This window comes from Canis lupus, chromosome 2, assembly GCF_011100685.1.
Source record: "Canis lupus familiaris isolate Mischka breed German Shepherd chromosome 2, alternate assembly UU_Cfam_GSD_1.0, whole genome shotgun sequence".
NCBI classification, from domain to species: domain Eukaryota; kingdom Metazoa; phylum Chordata; class Mammalia; order Carnivora; family Canidae; genus Canis; species Canis lupus.
The window spans coordinates 56,513,001-56,528,277 of NC_049223.1; the positions used below are offsets into that span (position 1 = coordinate 56,513,001).

Consider the following 15,277-nt stretch of genomic DNA (forward strand, 5'->3'; position numbering starts at 1 on the left):
TAGAACTATAAATGTAAGGAACAAAAGAAAGAGGAGAGGATTATTTTGTGTAAAATTTTTGTACTTTAATATAAAGTTATAGAATTGGATTATTTGTGAAAAATAAGTTGTAGAATACAAATAGAATGACTTGTTAGAATATTTGTGTGTGTATATATCATATATATATATATGAATATATATGGCAAAAACATATTGTGCTTTAAAACATAAGACATCTGGTAGTGTGAAAAGTTATTCACATTTTCAGTGGTCACCTGTGTAAAAGACAATGAAAAAAAAAGGGAAACTTTAATTTTGTACTTTGTATCCTTGTGTGTTATTTGCTATTAAAAATATATATATTGGCATTTTTAACTTTTTAATTATTTTTATTGCTTTATTCATGAGAGACACAGAGAGGCAGAGACACAGGCAGAGGGAGAGCAGGCTCCCTGCAGGGAGCCCAATGTGGGACTCGATCCCACCCTGAGCCAAAGGCAGACACTCAACTGCTAAGCAACCCAGTGTCCCAATATTGGCATTTTTTAAATGAAAATTCTTTCAAATAAAAAGTTCGTTTTAACTGCTTGTTTTATCCTACAGTATTAATAAATCACTACCTCATTTAGCTGGCATTTAGGAAATAAAATATCTCGGTTTTTCAGATTAACTAAATCAATTTATCTGTAAAGACAAATGTATAATCTTTTAAAGAAACTTTCTCTAAAATTTTATATACAATTTACCCAGCCTTCTTAAAAGATGAAGAATGGAACATGTGTCCTTCTACTGTAATATAACATACACAAACTTCATACCACCTACTTTAGCTTTACTTCCTCCCACTCTGTTAGGGTGTAAGCAGTCACTGCTCCCCCACAGTGACATTAAAAGCACCTGTGCACCCTCCCTTTTGTATGCTGAGTCTATAAGCCTTAGCATTAAAGGCTCAAGGCTTTGTCTTGGGGCTGAACCTTATTTCAAAATTTCACAAAAGGTTGTCTTCTGGAAAGCTGAAATGATAAAGAGTGGTTTACAAAAGTGAAGTGTAAGTAATTGTATTGAGAAACTAACAGCTTGACAGTCAATGTTCTAATCAGAAATTTGTATTATGAGAGAAATTTTTTCTTTCAGAGGCCCAAATCAAGCTCTTTTAGATCTATGCATTTAAACACACAAACATACACACACACAAATGCTATTATTGAAGGATTTCTGGGATTAATTAATAAAATGTGTACCTGTCCAGAGTCAGGATCTAGCTTCACTTTCAAACTGGGATCTTCACGCTGAAGGCATTTCAATGCATAATCCAAATCTAGAGCATAAACGGTAACTGTTATCTCTACAATTCATTTTTTAAATAATGTAAAATAAGTATTAAAGGGGGAAAGAATGAACTAGCAAACAAACTTTGAAAAAAAAGAATTCAAATGGTTATAAATGCTTTATAGAGAACAAAAGAAGATAGTAAGATAGTGATAGGAGGTTATCTGAGAATGAATGATTTGCAAAAGGCCTCTCCAAGATAACTTAAATGAGGGCACAAAAAATCCTGAAGAAAAAGAATACCAGACACAGACTGCTAAAGGAAAAATAACAAGATATAGCCAGAGTAGCTGGATATTAGTGGGTAAAAGGGGGAGCAGCATCAGATGAGGTGGTGAAGGTGTGCCAGGAATCATATCACATAAGGTTTCATAAGCTGAGGTGAAGAGTCTGTATTGACACTGGGAAGCCACTGAAGAGTTTTAAATTTTTTTTTTTTTTAATTTACTTATGATAGTCACAGAGAGAGAGAGAGGCAGAGACATAGGCAGAGGGAGAAGCAGGCTCCATGCACCGGGAGCCTGATGTGGGATTCGATCCTGGGTCTCCAGGATCGCGCCCTGGGCCAAAGGCAGGCGCCAAACCGCTGCGCCACCCAGGGATCCCCCACTGAAGAGTTTTAATTTGGACAGTAACCATAGATCAATCTAGGAGCTGACAAAAGAGCAAAATGCCTTCAGAAACAGAAGCAATATTGAGAAACTGACAAAAGGAAACTAAATTAAACTGAAGAAAGAAATGCTAATATGATCATTCCATGCTGAATTATCGCACCCAAAGAGGAAATAAGACTATTTACATTAAATATGGGCTCTGAAGTCATATGACATTTAAATACAATCAACTAACTGTTAAATGTATTGTCCCTCTTTACAAGAGATGTTAGAAGTTTCACAGACATAAAATGTGGCTGAAGAGTTGAGCAATGGATTAAAGAACCAACCTCATCAGCCACACATTTAAAGTGGTTTTAGGGACATAAAGCAGGAATACAAACTTCTGGACATGCACTGTCCAAGTAGTAGTCAATAGCCGACTCATTAGGATATTACCAGTACAAACTGACATGTGCTCTATGTATAAAATACACACTAGGTTTCAAAGACTTAATATGAAAAGAAAGTAAAATATCTCATTAATTTATGTTGATTACATGTTGAAATGGTACTGTTTTTGATAAACTGAGTTAAATAAAATACATTATCAAAATTAATTTTGCCAGTTTAACTTTTTTTTTATGTGGCTCTAAGACAATTTTAGGTTAAAGTGGATATTGTATTTCTATTGCATCGTGCTCTTCTAGACTCCTGACATCCTCTAGTCGGGTCCAAGGACCAGCAACACCGGCATCACCGGGAGCCTGTTAGAAATACAAATCTCGGGAGGAGGAGGAGCAAGATGGCGGAAGAGTAGGGTCTCCAAATCACCTGTCTCCACCAAACTACCTAGAAAACCTTCAAATTATCCTGAAAATCTATGAATTCGGCCTGAGATTTAAAGAGAGACCAGCTGGAATGCTACAGTGAGAAGAGTTCGCGCTTCTATCAAGGTAGGAAGACGGGGAAAAAGGAATAAAGGAACAAAGGCCTCCAAGGGGGAGGGGCCCCGCGAGGAGCCGGGCTGAGGCCGGGGCGAGTGTCCCCAGGACAGGAGAGCCCCGTCCCGGAGGAGCAGGAGCTGCACCGACCTTCCCGGGCGGAAAGGGGCTCGTGGGGAGTTGGAGCAGGACCCAGGAGGGCGGGGATGCCCTCGGGCTCCCTGGGACAGTAACAGCAACTGCGCGCCCAGGAGAGTGCGCCGAGCTCCCTAAGGGCTGCAGCGCGCACGGCGGGACCTGGAGCAGTTGAAGGGGCTCGGGCGGCGGCTCCGCGGAGGGGGCTGCGCGGCCCCGGGAGCAGCTCGGAGGGGCTCGGGCAGAGGAAGAGGCTCCGTGCGGAGGGGGCTGCGCGGTTCCAGGAGCAGCTCGGGGGGCTCGGGCGGCGGCTCCGCGGAGGGGGCTGCGCGGCCCGGGAGCGCGAATCCAACAGCGCAGGCCCCGGAGCACAGGGCGCCGGGACACAGCCCAGGATCCGGCCTCCCCCGGGACAGGCAGAGGCCGGGAGGGCCCAGGACAGCAAGGACGCTCCTGCCCCAGCTGAGCACATCAGCGGCCCCGCCCCGGAGCCTCCAGGCCCTGCAGACGGAGTTCCTGCCGGAGCTGAATCCAGGTTTCCAGAGCTGCCCCGCCACTGGGGCTGTTCCTCCTGCGGCCTCACGGGGTAAACAACCCCCACTGAGCCCTGCACCAGGCAGGGGCACAGCAGCTCCCCCAACTGCTAACACCTGAAAATCAGCACAACAGGCCCCTCCCTCAGAACACCAGCTAGACGGACAACTTCCAGGAGAAGCCAAGGGACTTAAAGTACACAGAATCAGAAGATACTCCCCGGTGGTTCTTTTTTTTGTTTGTTTGTTTTTGTTTTTGTTTTTGTTTTGTTTTGCTTTTTGATTTGTTTCCTTCCCCCACCCCCTTTTTTTCTCCTTTCTTTTTCTTTCTCTTTTTCTTCTTCCTTTTTTTTTTTTTCGTTTTTTTTTCTTTTTCTTCCCTTTTTTTCTCTTTCTCTTTTCTTTCCTTTTTCTCTCCTCTCTTTTTCTCTTTTTCCCAATACAACTTGCTTTTGGCCACTCTGCACTGAGCAAAATGACTAGAAGGAAAACCTCACCTCAAAAGAAAGAATCAGAAACAGTCCTCTCTCCCACAGTTACAAAATCTGGATTACAATTCAATGTCAGAAAGCCAATTCAGAAGCACTATTATACAGCTACTGGTGGCTCTAGAAAAAAGTATAAAGGACTCAAGAGACTTCATGACTGCAGAATTTAGAGCTAATCAGGCAGAAATTAAAAATCAATTGAATGAGATGCAATCCAAACTAGAAGTCCTAACGACGAGGGTTAACGAGGTGGAAGAACGAGTGAGTGACCTAGAAGACAAGTTGATAGCAAAGAGGGAAACTGAGGAAAAAAGAGACAAACAATTAAAAGACCATGAGGATAGATTAAGGGAAATAAACGACAGCCTGAGGAAGAAAAACCTACGTTTAATTGGGGTTCCCGAGGGCGCCGAAAGGGACAGAGGGCCAGAATATGTATTTGAACAAATTCTAGCTGAAAACTTTCCTAATCTGGGAAGGGAAACAGGCATTCAGATCCAGGAAATAGAGAGATCCCCCCCTAAAATCAATAAAAACCGTTCAACACCTCGACATTTAATTGTGAAGCTTGCAAATTCCAAAGATAAAGAGAAGATCCTTAAAGCAGCAAGAGACAAGAAATCCCTGACTTTTATGGGGAGGAGTATTAGGGTAACAGCAGACCTCTCCACAGAGACCTGGCAGGCCAGAAAGGGCTGGCAGGATATATTCAGGGTCCTAAATGAAAAGAACATGCAACCAAGAATACTTTATCCAGCAAGGCTCTCATTCAAAATGGAAGGAGAGATAAAGAGCTTCCAAGACAGGCAGCAACTAAAAGAATATGTGACCTCCAAACCAGCTCTGCAAGAAATTTTAAGGGGGCCTCTTAAAATTCCCCTTTAAGAAGAAGTTCAGTGGAACAGTCCACAAAAACAAAGACTGAATAGATATCATGATGACACTAAACTCATATCTCTCAATAGTAACTCTGAATGTAAACGGGCTTAATGACCCCATCAAAAGGCGCAGGGTTTCAGACTGGATAAAAAAGCAGGACCCATCTATTTGCTGTCTACAAGAGACTCATTTTAGACAGAAGGACAACTACAGCCTGAAAATAAAAGGTTGGAGAACCATTTACCATTCGAATGGTCCTCAAAAGAAAGCAGGGGTAGCCATCCTTATATCAGATAAACTAAAATTTACCCCAAAGACGGTAGTGAGAGATGAAGAGGGACACTATATCATACTTAAAGGATCTATTCAACAAGAGGACTTAACAATCCTCAATATATATGCTCCGAATGTGGGAGCTGCCAAATATATAAATCAATTATTAACCAAAGTGAAGAACTACTTAGATAATAATACACTTGTACTTGGGGACTTCAATCTAGCTCTTTCTATACTCGATAGGTCTTCTAAGCACAACATCTCCAAAGAAACGAGAGCTTTAAATGATACACTGAACCAGATGGAGTTCACAGATATCTACAGAACTTTACATCCAAACTCAACTGAATACACATTCTTCTCAAGCGCACATGGAACTTTCTCCAGAATAGACCACATATTGGGTCACAAATCGGGTCTGAACCGATACCAAAAGATTGGGATTGTCCCCTGCATATTCTCGGACCATAATGCCTTGAAATTAGAACTAAATCACAACAAGAAGTTTGGAAGGACCTCAAACACATGGAGGTTAAGGACCATCCTGCTAAAAGATAAAAGGGTCAACCAGGAAATTAAGGAAGAATTAAAAAGATTCATGGAAACTAATGAGAATGAAGATACAACCGTTCAAAATCTTTGGGATGCAGCAAAAGCAGTCCTAAGGGGGAAATACATCGCAATACAAGCATCCATTCAAAAACTGGAAAGAACTCAAATACAAAAGCTAACCTTACACATAAAGGAGCTAGAGAAAAAACAGCAAATAGATCCTACACCCAAGAGAAGAAGGGAGTTAATAAAGATTCGAGCAGAACTCAACGAAATCGAGACCAGAAGAACTGTGGAACAGATCAACAGAACCAGGAGTTGGTTCTTTGAAAGAATTAATAAGATAGATAAACCATTAGCCAGCCTTATTAAAAAGAAGAGAGAGAAGACTCAAATTAATAAAATCATGAATGAGAAAGGAGAGATCACTACCAACACCAAGGAAATACAAACGATTTTAAAAACATATTATGAACAGCTATACGCCAATAAATTAGGCAATCTAGAAGAAATGGACGCATTCCTGGAAAGCCACAAACTACCAAAACTGGAACAGGAAGAAATAGAAAACCTGAACAGGCCAATAACCAGGGAGGAAATTGAAGCAGTCATCAAAAACCTCCCAAGACACAAGAGTCCAGGGCCAGATGGCTTCCCAGGAGAATTTTATCAAACGTTTAAAGAAGAAATCATACCTATTCTCCTAAAGCTGTTTGGAAAGATAGAAAGAGATGGAGTACTTCCAAATTCGTTCTATGAAGCCAGCATCACCTTAATTCCAAAGCCAGACAAAGACCCCGCCAAAAAGGAGAATTACAGACCAATATCCCTGATGAACATGGATGCAAAAATTCTCAACAAGATACTGGCCAATAGGATCCAACAGTACATTAAGAAAATTATTCACCATGACCAAGTAGGATTTATCCCTGGGACACAAGGCTGGTTCAACACCCGTAAAACAATCAATGTGATTCATCATATCAGCAAGAGAAAAACCAAGAACCATATGATCCTCTCATTGGATGCAGAGAAAGCATTTGACAGAATACAGCATCCATTCCTGATCAAAACTCTTCAGAGTGTAGGGATAGAGGGAACATTCCTCGACATCTTAAAAGCCATCTATGAAAAGCCCACAGCAAATATCATTCTCAATGGGGAAGCACTGGGAGCCTTTCCCCTAAGATCAGGAACAAGACAGGGATGTCCACTCTCACCACTGCTATTCAACATAGTACTGGAAGTCCTAGCCTCAGCAATCAGACAACAAAAAGACATTAAAGGCATTCAAATTGGCAAAGAAGAAGTCAAACTCTCCCTCTTCGCCGATGACATGATACTCTACATAGAAAACCCAAAAGTCTCCACCCCAAGATTGCTAGAACTCATACAGCAATTCGGTAGCGTGGCAGGATACAAAATCAATGCCCAGAAGTCAGTGGCATTTCTATACACTAACAATGAGACTGAAGAAAGAGAAATTAAGGAGTCAATCCCATTTACAATTGCACCCAAAAGCATAAGATACCTAGGAATAAACCTCACCAAAGATGTAAAGGATCTATACCCTCAAAACTATAGAACACTTCTGTAAGAAATTGAGGAAGACACAAAGAGATGGAAAAATATTCCATGCTCATGGATTGGCAGAATTAATATTGTGAAAATGTCAATGTTACCCAGGGCAATATACACGTTTAATGCAATCCCTATCAAAATACCATGGACTTTCTTCAGAGAGTTAGAACAAATTATTTTAAGATTTGTGTGGAATCAGAAAAGACCCCGAATAGCCAGGGGAATTTTAAAAAAGAAAACCATATCTGGGGGCATCACAATGCCAGATTTCAGGTTGTACTACAAAGCTGTGGTCATCAAGACAGTGTGGTACTGGCACAAAAACAGACACATAGATCAGTGGAACAGAATAGAGAATCCAGAAGTGGACCCTGAACTTTATGGGCAACTAATATTCGATAAAGGAGGAAAGACTATCCATTGGAAGAAAGACAGTCTCTTCAATAAATGGTGCTGGGAAAATTGGACATACACATGCAGAAGAATGAAACTAGACCACTCTCTTTCACCATACACAAAGATAAACTCAAAATGGATGAAAGATCTAAATGTGAGACAAGATTCCATCAAAATCCTAGAGAAGAACACAGGCAACACCCTTTTTGAACTCGGCCATAGTAACTTCTTGCAAGATACATCTATGAAGGCAAAAGAAACAAAAGCAAAAATGAACTATTGGGACTTCATCAAGATAAGAAGCTTTTGCACAGCAAAGGATACAGTCAACAAAACTCAAAGACAACCTACAGAATGGGAGAAGATATTTGCAAATGACATATCAGATAAAGGGCTAGTTTCCAAGATCTATAAAGAACTTATTAAACTCAACACCAAAGAAACAAACAATCCAATCATGAAATGGGCAAAAGACATGAACAGAAATCTCACAGAGGAAGACATAGACATGGCCAACATGCATATGAGAAAATGCTCTGCATCACTTGCCATCAGGGAAATACAAATCAAAACTACAATGAGATACCACCTCACACCAGTGAGAATGGGGAAAATTAACAAGGCAGGAAACAACAAATGTTGGAGAGGATGCGGAGAAAAGGGAACCCTCTTACACTGTTGGTGGGGATGTGAACTGGTGCAGCCACTCTGGAAAACTGTGTGGAGGTTCCTCAAACAGTTAAAAATATACCTGCCCTACGACCCAGCAATTGCACTGTTGGGGATTTACCCCAAAGATACAAATGCAATGAAACGCCGGGACACCTGCACCCCGATGTTTCTAGCAGCAATGGCCACGATAGCCAAACTGTGGAAGGAGCCTCGGTGTCCAACGAAAGATGAATGGATAAAGAAGATGTGGTTTATGTATACAATGGAATATTACTCAGCTATTAGAAATGACAAATACCCACCATTTGCTTCAACGTGGATGGAACTGGAGGGTATTATGCTGAGTGAAGTAAGTCAGTCGGAGAAGGACAAACATTATATGTTCTCATTCATGTGGGGAATATAAATAATAGTGAAAGGGAATATAAGGGAAGGGGGAAGAAATGTGTGGGAAATATCAGAAAGGGAGACAGAACGTAAAGACTGCTAACTCTGGGAAACGAACTAGGGGTGGTAGAAGGGGAGGAGGGCGGGGGGTGGGAGTGAATGGGTGACGGGCACTGGGTGTTATTCTGTATGTTAGTAAATTGAACACCAATAAAAAAAAAAAAAGAAATACAAATCTCAGGTTCCAGACTGAATCAGAGTCTGCACTTAACAAGAATTCCAAGAGATGTATTATATACGTTAAAGTTAAGGGGCATTATTTTAGATAGTATCTTATCTTCAGATTTTCAAAGAAAGAAAGCAAGCTTATGACACTGTAGCTTTTGGAATGAAAACACAGAAAATTTATTATAAATAAATTCATTCAAAAACACTTATAAATCTATCCTTCAGGAGTGTATTGAGATGAAAACAGGGTGTCAAGTGCTAAAAACACGATTATGGGTTAAATACAATGGAGGGCCAGAAAAAAGAATGTGGAGATCTGTTTGAAAGAAGTCTAAGGAGGACTCTAGGACATCCCCTGCCCAGTGGGGCTTGGGACCTCTAAGCTAATGCCCGGAGACTTAGTTTGGACACCAAACTTCTCCTCAAGGAGTTAAAGCTGAGGCAGGAAATTTAAAGTTGGCCGGTATAATTTAACCTCAATCCCACAATTTGAATTCATGTGCTCACATTATGTTTGAAGTGACTTTCAAACATATTTTTAAAAACTCAGATATCTTGTTTGGGGTCTAATGTAAATGGGCAGTCTGATCCTCCTCCACTGGAGTCAAGACTACACTTAGTTGACCTCATGGCATTTTAAGGTGACAAGAAAACTGCTGCTACACTTGTTTTAGCTTAATTGCGATTTCTTTGCCAACTAGAGAAGCAGAGACTTAGCTTCCTCCAGTATTTAGGGGGCTGTCCTAGACCAGTACTCAGACTTCTTTCATGTGAACTCCAGTTCCACAGGTGAGGAACTAGAACCCCTAATTTGGCTAAGGATCTTCCCCTTTCTTTCGTCCTCAGTACTCAAGAAGGAATCTTAAAAGGAACACATCTTCTTCCTCCTTACTCCATTCCTCTGTCAGGAACTACTCTGTGATGCCAAAGGCTCTAGTAGCCATTGTGCTGTAACTAAGGACTGGAGCTATGCACTCAGAGTCAAGGCGGAAAAACTGGAGGCTGGGTGCCTAGTGACCTGGTAGAGCCACCCTCTGACCCTGGGCTACCAATTCAAGTCATATTTTACAAGGGAGAGAAATAAACTTTTCATTAAAATATCTGTTATTTGGGGGGCTTCTGTAATATGTAGCCAAAGCTAAGTGGAAATAATACAGCTGAAATCATATTTATATACCATATTAAGGAGTCTGAATTTGTGCTGTAAATAATGAGGAGCCATTGAAGATTTCTGAGGAAACAGGCTAAAGAATGAAGTACACAACACTCAAAAAGGTCAAACAACTTTAACCAGAGTATGTAATATCTTCACTGAGTCCTAAGGGTTGGGTGAGGAAGAAAGGAAAAGGAGTATTTTATAAATGGTGATGAGAAAATGAATCAGTTATAAATTGGTAACTGTCTATTAATATAACTGGAAAGGCAGTCCCGACGCTGGTTACTTATAATGCCACAGACAGTACCACAAGAACAAGAGTAAGGAAAAACAGGATATGCAAAAAATGGCCAATATCTAAGAAAATAAATAAGTTTGTAAAAATCAAAGCATCTTAAATAATAAATGAGACTAATCACAAGTAATACTTATCCATAAATTCTGATAAAATTGAACTCAATCATGTAAGAAACCTTTTGAGGATATAACATAACTATTTCTATCTAAATTATCAGAGCACTAATTAATACATCAAAACTATTTGTACCTGGCTGCTTAGCCACTGATGGAGGCTCTATGGTACAGAAGAAAACAGGTTCTGGAATCTCCACCCCAGCCAATAAAAGTCTCTCTGCCTCACTGTTTTGCCTATGCTTCTTTTCTCCTTCCCTTTCGGCTCGACGAGCTGCAGCTAATGCACTGGACTTGGATGAGGCAATGGTGTCTCCAGTGGCTGTCTGTAAGCAAACAAGATGCCTTGGAAAAAAAAAAAAAAGCTCTTGGCAAGCACTCAGCTTCCACCAAGATTCACCAAACAGGAAAAATTTTCATGTGACACTTTCAACAGAACTTAAAACAGAGACAAATTCATAAAACTCGCTGTAACTTTGCATAGGTAAATTTGAGTAAAAATTCTATCCAAAATGCTGCTATAATAAATCCTAACAATAAAACATTCTCTCTCTCTCTCTCTCTCACACACACACACAGACACACACACACACAGACCCCCCCCCCATATCCAAAATTCATCTGGTAAAACAAATGTACCTTCCTAAATTTTCAATCAGGGCAAAATAAGCTAGTTCTACTAGAAGTCCATTCTAGAGTTTGCCCACCAATAAAAAATTATTTTGGGGACGCCTGGGTGGCTCAGCGGTTGAGCGTCTGCCTTCAGCTCAGGTCATGATCCTGGGGTCCTGGGATCAAGTCCCACATTGGACTCCCTGCATGGAGCCTGCTTCTCCCTCTGCCTACGTCTCTGCCTCTCTCTTTGTGTCTCTCATAAATAAATAAAAAAATAAAATCTTTAAAAAATATAAAAATTTTTTTGCTCTTTTACAGAAAATCTATTAACTAAAATAAGCAATAAACCAGAATTTTCTATGCAAAATTGATAGCTTCTTAATAGACTCGTTATTTTTTAAAACTGTAATTTCAAAAATAAATAAATAAATAAATAAATAAATAAATAAATCTGTAATTTCACTTTTAAACTTAAATATTATAAAGTTGGGTGCCAGTTTCCTTCTCTGTAAAGATATTCCCGGGCAGCCCCAGTGGCGCAGCAATTTAGCACCGCCTATAGCCTGGGGTGTGATCCTGAAGACCCGGGATCGAGTCCCACATCAGGCTCCCTGCATGGAGCCTGCTTCTCCCTCTGCCTATCTCTGCCTCTCTCTCTCTCTCTCTCTTTCTATATGAATAAATAAATAAAATCTTAAAAAAAAATAGATATTCCTACTGAAGCAATAGTTCAAATGTATTTGTGTAACTCCAAATATGTACATGGAGCTCCTGCCTTTGGGTAGACAGAGGATATTTTCAATGCTGAAAGTCCAATATTTGGACTGTGGTAATTTTATTAATTTTTTTTAAAGATTTTTATTTATTTGTGAGAAACAGCGTGAGAAAGCGGAAGGGATAAGGGGAGAAGGAAAAGCAGACTCCCCACTAAGCAGGGAGCCCAATGTGGAACTTGATCACAGGACCATAGGATCATGACCCCAAGCCAAAGGCAGATGCTTAACTGACTGAGCCACCAAGTGCCCTGGACTGTTGAAATTTTATACTAAGAGATCTTGAATCCATCAATTAATCATTAAGAGATTAAAAAATGTTCAAAGTAACAATGTTTATCCTAAATGCCAAATATACCAAAGTTTAATGAGAAAATGTATTCAATTTAATCCATATATAAATGAAATGTCTTTATAGTTTTAACCTAGCAAAAACACATACATCAACTATTTTCATCCATTTACCTGACGAAAGTTATGAACTGCCTACTATGTGTGATGCACTGATCTAGGGACTAAAGATAAAGAAAAGACACTAAAATCCTTGCCCTCAGGAAGGATTCTTCTCAGGAAGGAGCCTTCCTTCATTAGCAAAATATCTTCAGTTATTATCTGGATCAGTTATGAGGTTAAACTGTCAGCAGTGATCAAAACAGGAGAAAACCCAGTAACAAAATATTTATTAAACTTGTAACACAGGTATGTAACCATGAATAGTATATTATTTTACTCGAAGTTGAACTTCATGTGAATATACTCCATACTGTTTATAGTCTTCTGTAATCTTCTTTCCTTCTATTATGAAATTCAGCCACATTGATGACTAGGCCTACAATATTCATTATCCCCCTACTGATGCTATTTGGATTGTGGGGTTTTGTTACATCAAAATATCTGCTTTCAACTAAGCATTTAAGTTAGTATTTCCTGGAGAAACCATCTGGTCACTTACATGTTTAAGGCCAACTGTCAAAGCAATATTACCAGCGGTCAGTGAAGGGATTTCTATATGTTGGTCAGCAAATGGCAAAAGAAGACGGCTTATTCTCTCCCTGTAAAAATCATCACTCATATTAGTAAAAGAATTTTTAAAGAAATGAGTACAATTTTACAAAATAACCTAAGCTGCTACTTACGTGCAGTTTCCATTAATATTATAGATGGCTGACTGGGGTTTTATCGTGCCAGAGTAAATGCGCATAAACACCAGTGGTCCTCGCTGCTTGTCATGAAGAACTTTAAATGACAGGGCACATAAGTCACCCTTATACCACTGCCTATAAATTAAGACATTACAGAAAAGCCTTTAAAATACACTTCTCATGTTTCTATGAAGATCATATCAGAATCATTGTACAAACCTAACCTTAATGTCCTCCCTCTTATCTTCTAGTTTAGCTACTCAGACTGATTAAATAATGTCAGTACTGACTACAATTCCCTTCCTCCACTGGACTAAATTATTCCTCAAAACTAAAATAATAGATCCTTTCACAAATATTACCTCTACTTGCAAATAATTCCAATGCATAGAGTTAATTCCTCAGAAAATATACCTAGGGACATCATACTACTACTCACAAAAGCCTGCACACGGTATACATATAAGGTAGGTACTTTCCAATTACTACTTTCACTCCTTCCCACTTTCTCTCCAGTTGCATAACCACAGAAATCTACACTATAAACTTGAACTTGTTTACACGACCAAGATTCTCACAGATTGATGTCCTTAAATTAGTGTGCATTAGTAAGTTTCAGAAAACCCGAATCCTTATGAAATTACCAAATTTTACAAACAGGCACATTTTTCTAAGGAAAAGCTCCCTGTTCTCCTCAGTTTCAAAGGAGCCCATGACTCAAAGTAGGTGAGACACTTCTATTAAATATTATTGTATATGTTATATTCTCTGCCATTTTACAGGTAAGAGGTTAAATAACTTGGAAGACCTGGAATTTAAATCCAGACAGCATACAGTCCAAGCTCATAATCACTTTACCATTAATGCTTCTCCAATTGAGAGACATGTAAAGTGATTCATGTTCTACTTAAAGGATTAAAGCCCATTTCTAACTGCCATTTTGTACAATGCTCACGCAGATTTTAGAGGATTTATCACTAAGTACAAAGCTGTTAGCAACAAAAGTAAAACGATGACCTTTCTTTATAGCCACAAAGTATTTTGAGCTTATTAAAAAGCTTGAAATCTAGTATAAACATAGTTACAGAATATTTATCAAACATCCCCCCATACTGTTTTGTAAAAAAAATAAGACAGCTTAGTAAACACTTCTACTTTTATACAGCAAAAAAGCCACATATTCTACCTCTATCTGTAAACATAGCAGGTTACAAGAGATAATGACAAATGTCCCTTTCAAGTAACATAGAGTTCTGTATTATTTATAATTTATTCTTTGCCAATGTTATTCAAAAATGATGATTCAACTACTCTTTGTGAAACAAGACCTATCTGCCTGTTTTTTCAAGGATGTAAGATTTTAATTTAACACGTGCATACTTACAAAAATTCATAGTTGCGCTCTTCGGGTGAAGGCAAGTACATAGTAATAGCATCTAACAAGGGCTGGACCCCTTTGTTTTTCAGGGCACTTCCACAAAGCACAGGCACTGCTGTCTGAGCCAGGGTTACTCTGTGTATTGCAGTCTGTAGCTATAAGGCAGAGATAGAAGTATTCTGTGTGCGGTATACTGGCCTCGACCAAAGTAACTCAGAATTAGATGACCTCCCCAACAACTATGCAAAACAGAACTACTTAGCACACTTCCATTGTTCTTTCTGGCTTTATTATTCTTTACTTTTCTTTATAACATTAATCACTATTTGGTATCTTGGATATGTATTTATGGTTTATTGTCTGTCTCCCCACCCACTAGAATACAAAATCCATATAAGCATTATAACGAGTCCCATAAAAACACTGCTAAATCCCCAGAAGCTAGAAAAATTACTTCGAATAAGTAGGTTTAAAAATATTTCTTTTTTTTAATTTTTATTTATTTATGATAGTCACACAGAGAGAGCGAGAGAGAGAGAGAGAGACGCAGAGACATAGGCAGAGGGAGAAGCAGGCTCCATGCACCGGGAGCCCAACGTGGGACTCGATCCCGGGTCTCCAGGATCACGCCCTGGGCCAAAGGCAGGCGCCAAACCGCTGCGACACCCAGGGATCCCCTAAAAATATTTCTTGAATATACTTCTGATTTAGCATTTATAGTCTAATAGAGGAACTGACCAGAAATTAAAAATGTAACTATGAATTATAATTGTTCAAAGGAATCAGACCCACATCCAATCAAATCCAAAGAAAAATGAAAAATCAAA

The 15,277-nt window shown here is 39.4% G+C and overlaps 1 protein-coding gene across 6 annotated transcripts in view; it reads right to left on the reverse strand.

Moving 5' to 3' along the window:
- Positions 1-15,277, reverse strand: part of GFM2 (GTP dependent ribosome recycling factor mitochondrial 2) — a 62,170-nt gene that overhangs the window by 13,354 nt on the left and 33,539 nt on the right. For all 6 annotated transcript variants that reach the window (XM_038530850.1, XM_038530851.1, XM_038530852.1 and 3 more), the window contains 5 exons: positions 14,457-14,605; positions 13,067-13,207; positions 12,883-12,982; positions 10,679-10,868; positions 1,224-1,300 (listed from right to left, as the gene is read on the reverse strand). In XM_038530850.1, the coding sequence (XP_038386778.1) occupies positions 1,224-1,300; positions 10,679-10,868; positions 12,883-12,982; positions 13,067-13,207; positions 14,457-14,605 (657 nt within the window). The remainder of the gene's footprint in view (positions 1-1,223; positions 1,301-10,678; positions 10,869-12,882; positions 12,983-13,066; positions 13,208-14,456; positions 14,606-15,277) is intronic.